This window comes from Nyctibius grandis, chromosome 10 (assembly GCF_013368605.1).
Source record: "Nyctibius grandis isolate bNycGra1 chromosome 10, bNycGra1.pri, whole genome shotgun sequence".
Taxonomy (NCBI): Eukaryota; Metazoa; Chordata; class Aves; order Nyctibiiformes; family Nyctibiidae; genus Nyctibius; species Nyctibius grandis.
In genome coordinates, this window is record NC_090667.1 from 22,843,097 (window position 1) to 22,860,709 (window position 17,613).

The following is a 17,613-nucleotide window of genomic DNA, read 5'->3' on the forward strand; positions in this document are numbered from 1 at the left end:
TTTTTAAAAATGGTCAGAAATAGGTGGTACTTCTCAACTGCTGGTGAAGCGCTCCACACAAAACACAGCGTTCCCGCAGCAGAATAACAGCTTGTGGTTTAAATAAATGTTGTTATTTCTGCTCTGCTGTAGGTGTACATGTATGTTTTGGTTCAGTGACTGCCAGATACTGTAAATGAGTATTGATTTCCTTTTCTATTTTAAGCTTTTCTGCAGAAAAGGCATCCCACATGCCTTTAGCTTTCTTCGCCTGTACCTGAAGTGATTGCAGCCAAGGATTTATCTAACTAAATACTTTAATTTTATTGTTACCACTCATCCTTATTTTAGTAGTTTTACCCCAGGTGGGTTAGGTACCCATTCACCTCTTGGAGTTTAGAGCTTTTACATCTAGCCCTTCTTGAGAGCAATTCAACAAGACAATGTTTAAAACTCACGGGCAAGTAGTTCCTTATTTGCATTAGCATGGCAGTTCTCTCTGCCATAGATGAAGCTGCCTTGGTGCTAGAAATGAAAGAGCATTTTAGGAAGCAAGCCTGCCTAGCTAATGTCTTTGGACAGCCAGATTAGCTCAGTGTGAGCAAGAAATAACACAGACCTGGATTTGGCAACTATAGGCAGAAGTCTCTATCCATTTGTTAACTAGTAAATCATCCGTAGGTAAACCATTGCACCTCAGCCGTGGTTCAGATTTACTTTGGTTCAAAACATGAATAAACATTTCAGCCTTTAAAGCACATGGTGCAGCAATCACTGTCTTAGCAGGATTCTTGCATCTCATGTTTAACTGCTTACATTCAACTTTCTCTCCTTCCTCGGGTCTACAGCAAATGTGGAATAGTAAATTAATTGGAACATGCTTGAAGCCTTGGCAAATGCTTTGCCTGTGACATTACTGATTTCCCGAAGGAATAGCTGCTGCTATTGATTTTGACAGAGCCTGTAAAGCCTCTTGCTGCAAAGATTCCTCTCATAGTTGGGCAGGGCTGAAGTGCAGCTCTGGGATGTGCTGAGATAGGATTATTCATTGGAAATTAATGTGCTTAATATCAAAATATGCTAAAATATACATAAGTGCTTTATGATTAAGAAATCAATCCTTGAGTTTCTGTCTCTAAGTTTATGGGATAATTCCACCCTGGCTTTTGGAAAATCACACAGAAAAAGACTGGCTATTTGGAGACTCATGTTATCTGTGACATCTGAACTTTTTATGAGTTAGTTTGTGAAAGATAACCAATTAAGATCTCTGCCAACAGAGAGGACCGCAGACCAAATTGGATCAGAAAGGTAAAAGTGAGGACGGGTAATTGACTCAGTGCAGGAAGTAATCAAGAGTTCTGCATTACTGGGGGAATTGCCTGGTTGCAAACTGTACTATCAGGTCTCAGTATTTCAGGGAATTGAGGTTTTATGTTTTGCTTTAAACCATTGCCATACAACTGGGAATTGCACAGTCAGTGCTTTATTAAGACATAATAATATCACCCTATCTCATGTTCACAGAACAGGTAAAGTGTCATCCCCTTGCTTGCTCCTTACTTATCCACAGGTCTCTTCCAAGCTAGTGAAGATTTGCCCACTTAAGCCCAAAATACCTGATCAAAGACTTTTAGTTGTGCAGTTTTTATAGCAAGGAATGGTTTGGAAATGCTCTGACCCCCTTGTGCCAGGTGTGCGCTTTTCAGCTTCTTCCCCACAGAGGTGGTAGGGTGATGAGCTGAATTCTTCCTTTAAGAACTTTTTCAGTGTTGCTTGTTATGAGTTGTCTGTACCATCCACTCCCTGAAATAACAGCTTGAGACTGGAGGTGATTAGAGCCATGGCTAGAGTCTAAAACATGGACAATCCCATTTTTAAGAACCATTAATTTTGTGGTGAGACTGACTATGCAGAACCCCTGGTGAGCCCAGGTTCAGACCACTAGCAATGTCCAGCTCCTGTGTGAAAAATACCTCGTGGAAAAAAATGAAGTCAGAAGAAGTCTGCAAACTTGTCTTAGAGGACTTTAGGAAACACTGCTTAACATTAGATGTAGTGTCCTCAGCACTACTTTGTGATTTGTCTCAAAACTATAAGCATTTCTTAGCAAACATTTGAAAATAACCAAGCATGTTGCTATGGACTTAAAAGTCAGCAGGTACTTGTGTGGATCTAACCGAAGGGATGGCTTTACTAAGTAAAGTAATTTCCATCGCTTGAAACCTACAGAGGCTCAGCTAGAACTCCTCACCAATTAGACACCAGGGATACTGCTGTCTAATTCCATCTTCTGTGCTATGCAGCAAGGCGAGATTAACTGGTCACAGTGGGGCTAGGATGCCATGCAGGGAGCATTCTTGCATGGCTCAAGCTGATCCCTTAATCAAGCACACCTTGTTCATTTCTAGGAAGCCTGCTTGGTCTTTTAGGGTTGAGTTGGGTTTGTCAAGCTATGAGTTTATAGCAGCAATAAGCAGTGACTTGTCACTGGAACGGTGCTCCGAATATGCCGACACTGAAAGTGAACTCAGTGAGAAGGAACAGGTTTTGCACAGCTACTTTGAAACAGAGACATACTTTTATATAAAATTATTTGTTCAGTGAATAGGTTTAGTCCTGAACTAGTGAGTAGTACCGAGTTTAAGCAATAGTGACTGTGCAGAAGAAAGTGTCTGGCCCTTTAATTGCAGCTTTCTCATGCTCTGAAAAGACAGTCAGTCTAATTACACAAGCCTTTCTCTTTCCAAGGCTTTGGCTCACCAGGCAGCGCCTGCATTTTGGTTTCAAGAAGAAACTGCTACACGACTGGCTAAACAGCAATTTTTGTCCCTTGGAAATCATCAGAGGTTCAGTGCCAGTCCATGAAAGAGGAGGGGGAGCTCTGCAAAAACCGTTCTTGCTCTTACTCCCTCTTTATTGGTTCCCCATTGAGAATCATGGTCCTGCAGCCATCTTCCATCTGCAGTGGCTTTGCTTCCAAGTGAAAATTAATATTTAATAAAATTAACAAGTAGTATCTTATTTTTCCTGATTTCCAAGGAGATCTATGCCAGAAATTCTTTTGCTTCTTCGGAAAGAGAAGTCGTAATTCTTCTTTCAAGGATTCCTGTGCTATGTAGAGGGGAAGCAGAAGGAAGAAAGCACAGCTCCAACCCCTGAGCTGCCGGTGTCTCCAGAGTGCTTGTCTGCCTTGCAGATTCAGAGCAGCAGGTCTGGCAGCCAGTTCTGCCAAGGAAAATCCCATCTCTGATATCAAAGTGGAGGAGTGTCTCCCTGAGGCAGTGCATGTAACCCTAGAATCCCTTCTCTTCAGTTTTACCCAAGAAAGGGGTGGGAAGATCTGGCCCATGATTTTTAAGCTGCACACCACACTTTTCACCTCTGATCTCAGCCTTGTATCCTCTAAAATACTACTTCAAATCTTCCTGGAAACAATATGAAGCTAGTCTCAAATGTTAACTTTGCAGAGATTTGTCTAGAGCTATGCAGTTGCCAGGTTCCAATAATTCCTTCCCTCCCACCCCCACATGAAGTTTCCTTCCTCTTTTCCCTATATGAGACCACTAGAGTTATTCTCAGCGAGGTCTTGCTTTTTTGAAGAGCTACAATAAATCAGCATAAGCTGTTTCTCCACATTGTTTTGTGCTGGCTCTGGCTAGATCCTGTTGAACCTTTTGTTTTGAAATATATCTCTACTACCCAGGTTCTGTCTCCGCCCCACTGATTAACAGTGTCTACACTTTCTGGTATTGTTGAATTACCTCCCGATGTTACTCCTTCTGGAGGTCGTGGCAGTTCTCAAATGTCCTCCTGACTCTATGCCAATAAGGGATTGCTGTCATTTTGGGATGTTTGATGAGATCAGGCTTGCAGACATGTTGCAAGAGAGTTGGTCATGGAAGCTAATGCAGGTTTTAAGATTAGGCCGTAAGTCTCTATCATGTTGGGCAGTAGGATGCTGCCCAAACAAACAGCAGCCCCTTTGGACAGGCTTGAATGGGAAATTCCAAGCCTAAGTAAATGGGGGAAGAAAGTAGGAAGCAGAGTTTGCTGGAGGAGTTTATTTTTTAATTACTGGTTTAGGATCTGGACAGAAATTAAGGTACGATTCTACTAGTCTAGACCAAACCACAAACACAAATGTGCAGAATTTAAATCCCCACAAGCCCTATAAAATCAAGCAGAAATTATGTAATGTGAGCATAGTGTACAGTCCTTTTTGGCATATTCTGTTCTGCTCAAAGGTTTTTCACAGGCTTAACTACTACAGTCTTGAACTACTACTTACCTCAGTCTATCTGGAAGAGGTGAATTCCTCCAGATGTGGAGCTCTGTGAGATATCCATGCTGGTGCTACACTGTCTGTGATATTGAGATAAGGTTGATAGAGACTCCACTCCAGGCTATTGCTACTCTGACTTGCTTTTTCTCCCGAGTTAAGAAAAGAAAGCCATAGAACTGCTAGTTTAACATAACATTATTGAACTTCAATGATAGCTGAAAAAAGAGGTGGCTAACCAGATTTTTACCTACATGGCAAAGCTGAGCATGTATAGGCCTGTGGAGCAGAGGCTAAGAATGCATTTCTCAAAAAAACTGAGCAAGAGACCAAAGCTCATTGAGATGTGGCTTGGAATTGGGAGCAAAATCATTGCTTCTTGTGCCTTCAGAGGGACATAACTCTGCATGTTTCCTTGAGACAGAGGGATGGCATGAAGGGACACACCTGACACCACCATAAATTTTCCTGTCTACCCAGAGTCACCAGGCTGAACTCTTGGCTAACTGCATAGGTCATGAGCATGCACAACGTGAGAGAAATCTCCATAACTATTTGTAATCCCTCCCCATGGCCCAAGTTTTGCCAGGGTTGCTTCAGGACACAAATCACCTCAGGAAAAAAAAAGTGCAAAAGCTGACTCAAAAAGCAGACACAGAGACATCCCTCTTCCAAACTTCAGGTCTTACACACAAAGCAAGAGGCTCAAGAACCCTCCAGAGAAAAGGTCACCAATGTCTGTTACAGTGAACAAAACAATTCATTCTTTATTACATGTTCTTAGAAATGATTAGCTGGAAAATTAAAAAAAAGGTAATCTTTAACCAAATACCAAGGGTAGGAAATTGGAGTGACAGTTAAAGCTTGACAAAGTTACAAGCAGCTTAACGTGTAATCTTATTATGTGAAAGATAACTAATCTTCATAATCAGCAAGGACCACTGTCCCAGCTGACACAAGAATGCATACCTTTAATGCATTTTCTATTATAATATACTTTGGAAGCAAAACATACATACATGACAAGTTAAAAAGGTTTGTCACCAACTATCCAGTTGCTTGTCCAAAAATGCCACCAGTGAAATGGTTTTGATAAATAAAGGTTAATTGTTCACTGTGGTTCTAAGACTCAGGCTGATGCCAGCTACAAAGGAACTGATAAATCAGCTCAAGCACCACAACAAAATGTAATACTTAATATCAGTAAGCAAGCCAGTCATTTTTCTGGCAGCCTAGCTACTTCAGAGCTTTCCTGTCAGTTTTTAAAAATTACTTTAGGAATTTAGTGTCAAGTATTCAAAACTGCTCAAGTCAGATGTTCTTTGTTAGAGTTGATTTGGTTACAACATATATAACACCAAATGAAAAGCATAGTTGCCTTAGATAGAACAACATGCTATTAGCATAAGTTGCAAGGGCTTGATCTAGGAAATCACTTCTGCATGTGATTAAATTAGTCCTTATTCAGGACAGCATTTATAAACCCTTTTAAAACTTTTATCTTGTACTTTCTAAGTCCTACTGACTTTCATGGGTTGAAGGAAGTTTCCTGAGGTTAAGTAAGTACTTAAATATTGTTCTGAATAGGTGTTTTTGAATGGAGTGGAAAAGACTGCATTTTTGTATATGCAGTCATAGGAAGCTTGTCTTCAATTCTTTGGTCTAGTCCCAGGGTTTTGGGTTATTCTCTAGCTATAAAAGAGCATGCACAGAGTCCCACAGAAATACCTCTGTCCCCAGAGGACAGAAGATGTTAAAAATCATACTATCCTGCTCACAACCTTATTTGTCTATTTTGGTTTTGTCTCCATTCAGCCCGCATCCAGGGCTAAATAATAACCAGTTGTTCTATCACCCAAGACCCCTCCCCGGCCAAGAAAGGGAATTGGGAAAAGGAGAGAGACTCCTAGGTTGAAGTTTAAACAAACTTAATAAAATAAGAAAGCCAATATCAATGCTAATCAAAAGACACAAAGTTCTACTTACCCCATAGAGTGGTGGCAAGTTCCTTCACGGGCAATAACCATTAAGAAGAAGAAAAGCAAAGCAAAGACACCCCAGCAGCTTTCCCATTTATAGTGAGCTTGATGTCAATGATATAGAACACACCTGTGGGCCAGCCAGGGTCAGCTGCCCTGGATTTAACTGCTAATGGCCTTGATCACCATCCCACAGCTGGCCACAGACTGAAACTAAATGTAACAGAAAATGGATTCTATAAATTTTATCCCTGCAAAACCAGGACAGGTTTCAACATGATTTTTGTTGAAAATAAAGCTAGAATATGGGTTTTATGCTCAGCAGGACCCAAGTCCTGAGTTGTGTTTCTGGCCTGCCGGATTTCATAGCACAGCAGCTTTCTGAGTGTTGTTTCAAGGTGTGTTTCTTCTAATGACAGAGCCCTGGTTTAAGAGGGCTCTTGCTCATTTGCATAAGCCCAGTACTGCAGTTTATTTTCCCTGCAATTCTTCTCCTGCAATTGATTGTGGAGTTGCATCTCTGAACAATTGTACTGGCATGGCAGAGGGGGCAACATGTGCCCAGCAATAAAGAAGGTGGGAACCTCTAAAACTGGTTCTGCTCTTGCACCTAAACCTGAATTCCTGCCCTACAAAGCTGCTCCCCACACAAGAAGTGAACTATTAGAGGATGTGAAGTTACAGTGAGAAATATGGAAGGCCTGTAGACAGCTAAAGCTTAGATCAGCTGGTAGCCTCTCCAAGAGGCAGAACAGGAAGCCACTGTGTTCACATGGGTTTGTGCACACCGACTTTGCGTTCCAGCCTGGCCTCTACCACTCCCAACCTCCCTGATTCAGGAAAGGATGTTTGCACATGCCTTGCACCAACTGCACATGCCACATCGCTGTGTATTGCTTACTTAGCGAGATGCAACTGCAACACAGGAGGGACTGATACCAGCTGTGGGTGACCAGCACAGTGGAGATGTGGGAGCAGGGACTGGTCACTGGTATACACCATCACCTCCTAATGGGAGATACATAAACAAAGCCAGTAGTTGATTTGAACAGTAAAGATAAATATTGTCCTGCCCTCTTGTTGTAATAAGTAACTGCATCTGTTTGCCAAGCTGTGCAATAGCAGGAGGCAGAAACCTGCAGTGGGGAGGGAGGAGGAGGTGGTGAAGGCTATGGGAAGGGCAGGGATCTGTGAAGACTGTCTGTTGCTTTTGCAAACAGCAGTCAATAAACTGGTTTCCTTTAATAGCGATAATTGTTGTTGCACTAGTTGGGTGAGAGCAAGCACATGGATGCTCAGCTCACACCTTGGCTTTGTGTGGAGACACTCCTGTTGAGTGTGGGGAGATGGTGCTGGTGCGTGATCTGGTGCTTTCTTGAGCAGATGCCAAAGCAATGCTATTTCGAGATGTTCCGCAATTACAGTTCCACCAGCCAAAGCCAGCTGAAGCATCCAGAGATACACCGGGTTTCCCTACCTGCAGTTAGAGAGCCCCGACTTAGCGTGGGTTCAGGCACAGGTCAGTCTCCACCAGAAAGCTTTGCAGGCTGTGCACAGTGTTTTCTACCTGAGATGTGCGAGTTTCCAAGGATTTCACCAGTGCAATTGCAAGAGCTGGAGGTGAAGAAATTTCTCCCCAGGATCAATTTGATACGTGGCCAATAGGCAAACCTTGTTTAAACAAAACTTCCATTGAAGTCGCGCACAGAGGCACTGCAGTCCTGCAAAAGCTTAAAGCCTGCAGAGTTTCCATATGAATTTTAAGCGACTCTGTTGAAAGCAGCCTCTGATATTCTGTTATTCCAGCCATTGTGGTAGGAAAGAGCAGGCTGTGATTCGAGAGCAGGGGTGTCTGCAAAAATGTTTATATACAGTAAAGAACTGCTGTCAGTCAATCTAATCACTCGTTGTATTTTCATGCCAGCTTGCTAGTGAAAAGATGTTGAACCATGTATTTGTTACGCCCTCAGGTATTATTTGCCAAATCTAAACTTGTTTTGTAATGGAAAATGGGAGATAAGGTGAAAGAGCCAAATCCTTCAATACTTGCTCAGATGATACTCATACTAATTTCAATTTTTCAAGCTGTTGTGTTTACTGTATGGCCCCTGTGCTTAGACCAGAAAGCTGGAGCTAAAGAGCTGTGTAGACATGACCTAGATTTTAGTAAAGCCACTCTCACTTTTGATTGAACAAAAAAAAGATCTACTTCTGTTTCGACATAACAATTTGGAAATTTTGCTCCTTGTTTATGACTATTCATAGAACAAAACTTCCAAAAGTATCTAAGTCTTCTCCACACCTACTGTCATTAGGGCTCTTAAAGCACAAACAGTCTCAGGAATTTTATTCAGTATTTTGCAGACAAATAATAACCCAGGTCTCTTCCCCATGGTGTCCAAAGGCTCGGTTCTGCAATGCCTGGCAGTTGCTGTGCTAGATGAGAGGAGAGGGTGCAGGAACACCTTGCCTCTCTGAAGCGGTGAGGTTTTTTTTCTTTTCTCACTGGCTTCACAGAAGATGAGGGGGCTGAGTATCTAGCAGGAGGCTGTCAGGCAAAGTCATGGTGCTGCATCAGTGTGAATGAAAGCAAAATTAGGGCTTTGCTGTCAGGGGGGATGAAATAACAGCAAGAATTTCCTGGCAGAGATGTCATTGCCAGCTTCCCGTTAGGCTTCATTCACTTGATGCATTTCAGTGCATACATTCAAATAATATTTCTCTGAGAAATGAAGGGCTGTATTCAGTCAGCCAAGTTGCACCTTAATCTCTGTGCCTAGTCAGCAGAAAAAAAACATAGGTCCTCTAAAGAGTAACTGGGGGATTAAGTAAGACACTGACCAGGAAAGCTGTCAAGAGCCAGGTAAGAGGCGGTACACAGCAGAGAGACTTAGCCTGGCTGAGTCTGTTGGGTATCAAGGTGATGGGCACACTGGGATTTTCTCTCACCTTTCCTTAGTTTCTGCTTCAGGGTCCTGTGCGTGCAGTGCCACTGCTCGCTGTACCGCAGAGTCCGGAGCCTGCGGGTTAACAGCCTGGCTTTGCCTCACCCCTCTCCTCCCCACTGCATTTCTGAATGTTTGGCAGATCTGCCAGCTCCAGACTTGGGGACTGTGATGTCTCTTCAGGTGACCCAGGACCAGGGCTGAGGTACCAGACCATTACACGTAGGTGGAGGCAGAAGCATTTGGATGGTGCCTCCAGTTTTCAGGGGCACATATAGAATAATGACTCGCTCTTCCAGCAGTGGCCGCAGCGTTTCTGCTGGGCTGCCTGCGTCTGGGAGAGGGGGGACATGTAAAGCCATGATGCCTCTGCTGCAGAAAGTAAAAATTCTCTGCTGTAGAATGAGCAGTGTCTCCATTTCTTCAGTATTTGGAGCTGTAATAACAGACCATGCACTCTGAAAATCAGACTGTCTGGCAAGTGCATTGATAACTTGACAAATCTATTGACCAGGGAAGATGACAAAGGAAGAAATGACTGCTCCACACTGATCGTTTTGAAACCTTCAGTGATACTGAAGAACATTTGTAAGGCACAGCAAGTTAAATATGCTACATGACCTAACCTCACCCTTGCTAATTAGTATTAGACAGATACCAGAGCATCTTTGCATTGCTGCTTTTGTGTTTGCAGTATGCTCTGTAAAATCCTTCTGGTTTCGATGGATGCTCTCTTCAGTTGTCTAGCATGAGCAAATACTTTGAAGCAGGTGCTAATCAAAGAGCTAGAGCGGGAGTTTCAACATCAGCCAACATCTTTGTTAAGTTTAAATATATTAAGATCAAAGCAGTTCATTGCAGTGAATACACTGTCTAAAAAGGTATTCAAAACTCCAATCAAAATAAAGTTGAGGAATTCACTAGCTGCAAACTGCTGTCATTATTTTATGTTGTCAGTTCATTTAATAATTCACTGTTATTGTACTGAACATATCTAACTTGTAGCCTTCAGACTGTTTTGTGGTTGCTGATGTTGCAATGACAGATGGTACTTTTAAATGAACAAGTTATGTTTATGTTGCTAAAGCTGGATTTTAAATAGTCACCTGTCAAATTCAGCAAAACTTCTGTAATTTCATTGCTGCTTCTGCTATAGTTCTGGTCTAATTCTGTACAAACTTTGTCCAGTAAAAACACTGGGAAGGTTCGTTCAACTTCAGTCACTCTCACGTGATGCCATCCCAGTAAAAAGAAAGCATCATTGGTAAAACTAGAATCTTTGAAGATAAGTATTTGTGTGTCTTTCAAAAAGAAGTGTCTATTAGACTGGGGTTTTTTTATCATCCATGTCTGTAGTTGTACAGTGGCTATGTAAGAGTCGCTTTAATCACCAAAGTGAAGCAACTGTTTTGGGGCAGAAACTGGAATGGTAAAATTACCAGAATTTGGGTCCAAAGATAAAAATTCCAAACTCCAACCAAAGCTCTGGACTCTGCTTAATATTCTTTAGCTGAAATTTCATCTGTAAGAGTGCTCTGTAGCATCAGACAATGTTGCAAGTTATAAAGTTATGGACAGTGTTTGTATTTGAAACCACGGAGAAATACCAATCCCAAAAGAAATCAATGGCAACACTTACACTGTCGGAGCAGTGTAGACGCCTCAAGCCCAAGACGGAGTTATCCAGCTCAAGGATTGATGCTGATGCCCATCTGCATCTTCAACTTGCAGCAGACCATGGTGGCAGACAAATGGAAAGAGCAGTCTCTGTCCCATGAGCAGCTGACTTCCATGTGGTCTGTCCTACTACCACCTGGTGAAGACCAGGTTGATGGTAGGCCAGGTTGGCAACTGTTTCCCCTCTGTTCAAACCCACCTCAGCCATTATATACTTGCCTTGTATTTGCTGATGTCTGAAATGCTGTTGCTAAATTGAATATGCTGGTTTTACTTGCAGCTCTGAAGCCTTTGTGGGTTGATTGCCAAGTTAATGATTTATACCTTAATGCTCCATTTAGGGCCCTCGTGTTTATCGCTCATGGCGCTGGGGAACACTGCGGCCGCTATGATGACTTGGCTCAGAGACTGACAGAACTTAACTTGTTTGTTTTTGCCCATGACCATGGTGAGTAGCCTAAAACAGTACTTGATTTACAGCAGCTCAGGACTTTACTGAAGTAAATGCCATTAAAGCTACTCAGCAGTAAGAGAAGAGTCAATAGAATATTTACACCTCGGCATAAATGAGAAAGGGATCATCTGTTGCTTTGTGAGGATCTGCATATTGAATGTAAAAAGCTATTTCTGTTTACCTTGAGTTTTCCTCAGCCTTGTTGTTGACATTACTGCTGGTGCTGTTTTAACCTCTCTGTAAGGGATTCTTTCTCTTTCACCTACCTCTTGGGGGGTGAAGAGGTATTGTCCGCTGTGGGATTCATTGTCAATGTCCTAAATGATCCCAGAGGGGAGACTGAAATGACAGCATAGCTTTCATATACCGATACAACTCGACAGCTGCACCCTTGGGACATGGAGAGGAATGGAGGCATCACAGACCTTTCTTTGGACACATCTACACAGTCCGGCAGAGACACCAGAGCTGGCTATATGCACATCAGCTCTGACGAGAAAGTAGCCTGAATGCATGCAAGGCTGTGATAACACAGCAACACCACTTCAGCCCTCAGCCGGTAGGTCTGGGCAGTGCTGTGCCAGGTAGACTTACTGTCCCAGCCTCTTCTGGCTTGAAGATCTCTGCTCTGTGCTCCATTCCGTGATGTAGATATGCTGGGTATCACCAGATCTCCTGCCACGCATGAACTGGGACATCCCAATAACATATTTGAACCATCTATCCTTGTTCTTTGTTAGCCTTCTGTCACACCTGACTCTTGCAACTTCATGATTTCCTTGTGCTTGGAAGTCTTTGCTTTGTTTTTATCATTGCAGATCGCTGCCTCCCTGCAAGAGTCGCTCTAGATATTAGCAAAATGAATCAATGGGATTAATGATGGCAGTAGACAAAAGGCAAGGCCAAATTCTGAGCTGACAGGTTGAAATGGGATTAATCTCGGTTAGTGTAAATCTGATCTCCTTCTAGCAGATTCTCCACTGACACTGTAAAGTATACTGCCATACATTGGACAGTATACGGCAATTTACTTGGCTGAAGCTGGGACTCAAACCTGCCCCTAGATCTCCTCAGAGACAGGACTGCTTAATTGGAGCTTGAAGATCCTGACTGCATGTGAGGCATTGAACCATTTAGTCTGCGAGAGGAAAGGCAAAACCTTACTGAATTCAGGTAGCCAAGGCTTCCCCTCGCACTTGCTCTCATGACTCCCTTTCAATCACAGCAATGAACTTGATGTGCAAAAACGAACCCTGTATTTTCCCTGAAAAAGAGAATACCTAGTCCTCAGGACAGCTTGCATGGAAAATAAATAAAACCCATGCGATTTTTCTGGACAACTGATCACATGCCATATTCAGCGCTGGCTTTACAAGGACAGCTGACCTGTGCAGAAGTATCATTGCTGACCACATACTGGTCTCTTTCTCCCTATATAGGCACAATATTTCTAAGTGTTGATTCAGTCATTTGGATATACTTCCTTCTGAGTCAGACGTAGGCTAGCAGAAGTCTGCAGTAATCCCAGCAGAAAGCATCTCCATTCCTCTCTGTTCATCTGTATGGCATAAAGTTCATGAGAAGGGCAGTGGAACAGGCCACATGGTGTCCACTCTGCAGCTGCTGTTAGTGGACAACAGACAATATATACAAAAAGTTACTGAACTCCAGGACACACAAACAATTTGTTCAGAGCCACCGTGGGCCTATGAGACTGCGTTTCTCACTGTGCATGCTTAAAGTCCTCATTCCCTTAAAACTTGATAAAGGTTTTAAGAAGTAGAGTTAAAATAACAATATTTGAAGCAACAAACCTAGAAGAAATGATAAAACATTGTATTTATCACATGGATTTGACATGGAGAATGCCTCTTCTGTTGATGGAGAAGGGCCTTTGGGGTGAAGGTTCCTGTCAGGCGTGTTTTGTGCTGTATGAGACAGTTATTTCCTCTCTTTTTCCTTGAATATCTTTTTGAGTAGAGAAGCATAAATATTTTGTGTTTTTTTTGTATAGACTGATGTTGCTGGATTAATTAGTTCATTTCAATTAGTACAAATCTGGTTGCTCAGGCCAGTCAACCTACAGTTAACCTGTCAAACCTACAGTTTTCTTTGTAAATTCAGTTTGGATTTCTTGATCAGCAATGGAGAGAGGGTAAAGAGGAACCTGAAAGCAGAACAATGGAAACACAGTTGTGTTACACAAAGAGCTTATTTAACTGCGCCTAGATTCACTGTAAGTTAGAGAGACAATTAACATATATTAGGCTCTGTAAAATAACCTTTACACCTAAAGAGGTGAGCACCGAGGGCAAACTTTGTTTGATGGAATACAGGTTACAGCTTGAGCTGAATGCCAGCGAGAGCTGAAGGACATAAACACCTCCATTGCCGTGTTTACTCAGATTAGACTGGGAATTGTTTAGCTTTCCTCCACCATTTTGTCCATTCCAAATCACTTCACCAGTGTGTTCCCCCTTTGCGTCCCATCCTTTTGATATCTTTGGGTCATATTACTTATTCAATTGTGTTAGCAAAATAATTGCTTTCTGTTCCCCATCACCTACAGTGGCTCTTAGTCTTATGAGCTTGGCGTAGATTTCCTGACCTGGACATTTATTCTGATTCTTGTATTCTCATGGATAAAATTCCCAATATAGGCACATTATCTGTGAGATTATTAATGCAGTTACACAGCATGGCTAGCGTGATTTCCCAAATGAGTTGGGAAGTTACTGGGACTGTAGTATGCATTGCTTGACTGTTTTATATTGTGTCTATTCTTCAGTCAAAAGAAGGAAAAATAATTTCCATTTATATTGCTGAGTCTGTAGGAGCTTACACACTGGCTCTAAATCTTGCCAAAGGCCATTTCCTCTTATGCAAGGCTTCACAGAGTAACGATATTCATCCGAATTTGCGTCTTAGTATTGCCCCGTATAAGGTAGCACTGGCTCAGTTCTCTCAGCATGTCAGGATTCATGCATTTACTCTTTCGGGTATTTCATAGTAATCCCAGACCACTGGACCTCATAGATATGTATTAGAAATTTTCCACAGTGGTGGTGAAAATTTAATTCCAGAAGACCGTTTAACCCTACTATACATCTAATATTATTAAATTGCTTTGTTTTATATAAATCCCATGAAAGAGGAAAATGGTATTTCTTTGTAATACAGCATGTTTTTCTGTGGTCTCTTATATGGTGTTTTTAATAGGCAGGTAACTGTTTCCCATGATTTCTGGGTTTACTTGGCATTCAGCTTCATGAAGGCAGAGTTAGGGCAGCTGGGATGACCTTGCTATGCATTTCTGCAAGCTTTAGGTATTTTGAAATGACATCTCACTTTTTCAATTTCCTTTCCATATTACTATTATTTTATTATGGCAACATTCTGATGACAGAAAAAAAGAGTCAGACAAACATATTAGGTTATTGGCAATCAATTTAGGAAAGCCCTCTTAGAAGGAATACCCATGAGAGATTCATCAAACTGGAGTGATATTGTAATTCATCAGTCAGTCACAGGCAAATTGCAGCTCCTTTACTTATAATGCAGTATTTTTAGGGATCTGTAAAGCAGAGAGACAAGGAAAATGAGAATAAAGGATAGAGAATGGGGCTTTGTTTTCTCATACCAAGCATTTTCAGTTGGTAAAGCACATAATGTTCCAGCTATCCTCATCTCTCTTCCCGTAACATCTCATTTGCTGCGATCTTATTCTCTGTGGTTGCATTACATGGCCAGAGGCCAGAACAACCTCAATTTCACCTTCAAAAAGTACATGTCAACTAATAGCAGTTACAAAAGAATTTCCAAGATGCAAGGGCCACAAAAATGTATTTACTTCTCTCTTAGACCTTTTAACAGTAGTGGCACTGGTCCTCTTTTTCACTTGGACTTGCTGGTTCTTCTTATGGGTAATGTGGCTGTCTTAAGTGAAGATGAGGAAGGTGAAATACTTAGCCCTAACCTGGCAGCAGTTCCTAGCCCTTAGATTTGCTTGAGGACAGCCCCTCCAACCTCCTTCTCTCTCCAACGGGAATAAATCCTCTACCTGTCCTGGTACATGAGACCTCCGACTCTTTGACCCTCTTTGAAGCTGTTGAATTTCCCACTCTCGAGTTATGTGTAAGATCAGATCAAAGTGAAGGGAAAGGTTGCAGCTAACAGCTTATTCATATTCCTTAGATGTTTCTAACTGAAGTTCAGCTTTCTTTTTCAGCCCCGCTGCTGCTTGGTGTGTGGTGAGCATTTCTGATGGGTTAGCGGGTCCCTCTCACACACCTACTGCTGCTTGTGCTCCCCATTAATTTTCTGTTTTCTCTATTTAACGAAGCACTTATTTCTAAAAAGTAGAAAATAGCTGGAGCAGAAATTTTTAAATGCATCAAATATTAGCTGGTTTTTATTTGTTTTTTTTCCAAGTGATTGCTATGTTGTTCTTGCAACTGTTAAAAGACCATTTTGTTGATGAGAAAAGAAGGCTTTTATTTATTCATAGCACTGGGAAGGATTGATCTACACAGAGAGGTTAAAAAGGACTAAACATGGTCAAACTGGGAGGAGGGAAATAATTAAGAAGGATATCAGCATTAATAAGAGCAAGAATTAGGGTAGCACTACGAGCACAGCAGCACGAGGGAATGTTCCTGGAGAGCAGCACTCCCTGATGATGTGATCAGGCAGACTTTGGGGCGATCTCCAGGGATGCAGTCAGGAAAGCCTTGGCAAGCGTTATTTGGAGCTGGTTTGCTCACAGAGCAGCACAACTGTTCCTTGGTGACTGTTAGCAAGGCTGGGTGTGGGCCTGCTTACCCATAGCAATCTGTTCTCTTTCTGCTTCCTCTGATTGAGTCTACCTCACTAGAGCAAGAAAAGTTTAAACTGCTTTTCTGCAGAGACATGGGGAAGAATGGCACTCATTGTTTGCATTACCTTTGACAGGAGGCTTACAGTGGGTTGTGGGCATTTTTATTTATTTTTTTTACCAGAGAAGGGCTCCTGGCCTTCAGCATAATATGTGAACATTGCTGGGAAATAAAATCTTCCGTATGCACTACTGGAAATAACAACGGGTGTGGATGGACACATTAGCATTTGCAGGAGTACAAAATGACTGTTCTCCCCATGAATCCTGCTCGCATTTATGCCCCCCGCAGCAGGAAGAACCTCACACAGAATTGGGATTTGCTTGTACACAGAGTTGCACTACCTGAACCATACCAGGAGCCATGCTCTGAGCAGCTGGATTGCTACTGATGCACTCATCCTTAGACAGATGCTCTCCTTGGCTAGGAAAGAGAATATAGCACTAGCTGTGTACCTGTATTAATGCATCCTCTTTCGGGCTTTTTCTGAAGTGATGAAAGCTGTTCTCCCAGGAGAAATTCATAGTGCTGCCCAGCCCCAGGCATAAATACAGGTCCTGAACCTACTGCATGCTGTAGGCAGAGTTCCCATAGTAGGGTAGCAAGGCTGGCAGGCAGTGAGATCGGTGGTCATGCAAAACCAGAGTGTTTCCCACACACAAGTGTCGTGGGAGGGTAGAAAATGCTGTTACAGTTCACAGACTGGAGTGGTGGTTGCAAGGGCAGGGGGAGAGTCAGAGCCCAGCTGGCAGGTTGAGTTCCCCTCTCTCCCTGTGTATTTCCTCTGCACAAAACCCCACTCTTCAAGAGTCAGGAAAACTCCTCCTTTTAATATTTTTACTAACATTTCCAATCTGAAGACTCCTAGCCCGTCTGTGTTTGTCAGATGAGGACTGCTGCGGGGGCATTTGCTGCTGATAGTTTGTTAGAATTGCCAAGCAAAGAAGGAAGTTCTTCAGTGCTTCAGAAGGAACTGAATGCAAGTACATTCTCTATGGGGAAATTAGCCCTTTTGTTCTTCAAATTATCTTGACTTGTTTTTCAGACTTTTCTGATAATTCATTTGGAGTGGAGAGAGAGCAGCTAAAGGGTGATTAATCTGTCCCACCATGATACAAGTGTATGGATGTAAATCTTTGTGCGTATAGCTCTGAAAACTGCTAGATTGAAAGCTCATGACAGAGCGAAAACAACAGGAATATAAGGGAACACTTAAATGATTCTTTGACCCTTGATCCATGTTAAGTGTCATATGGACCCACGAGCCCTGTCTGGAATTCATCTGTTCTCCCCTTTTAACCCGGGGGAAGACTGAGTCGTAAACACAGCTGCGACATCCAAAGCAGGCAGTGATGTTTGCTGCATGGTGTGCGGGCAGACAGAAACTGAGGGGATATACCAGAGAAGAGTCATGCTGCTCTGC

The 17,613-nt window shown here is 42.4% G+C and overlaps 1 protein-coding gene and 1 long non-coding RNA gene across 6 annotated transcripts in view; one reads left to right on the top strand and one right to left on the bottom strand.

Moving 5' to 3' along the window:
• MGLL (monoglyceride lipase) overlaps window positions 1-17,613 on the top strand; it is a 69,448-nt gene that overhangs the window by 11,536 nt on the left and 40,299 nt on the right. For all 5 annotated transcript variants that reach the window (XM_068409062.1, XM_068409066.1, XM_068409065.1 and 2 more), the window contains exon 3: window positions 11,204-11,310. In XM_068409062.1, coding sequence (XP_068265163.1) covers window positions 11,204-11,310 — 107 coding nt within the window. The remainder of the gene's footprint in view (window positions 1-11,203; window positions 11,311-17,613) is intronic.
• LOC137667888 (uncharacterized) overlaps window positions 14,710-17,613 on the bottom strand; it is a 46,824-nt gene continuing 43,920 nt past the window's right edge. Inside the window, exon 6 of the long non-coding RNA XR_011048859.1 lies at window positions 14,710-14,890. This is a non-coding gene — a long non-coding RNA (uncharacterized lncRNA). The remainder of the gene's footprint in view (window positions 14,891-17,613) is intronic.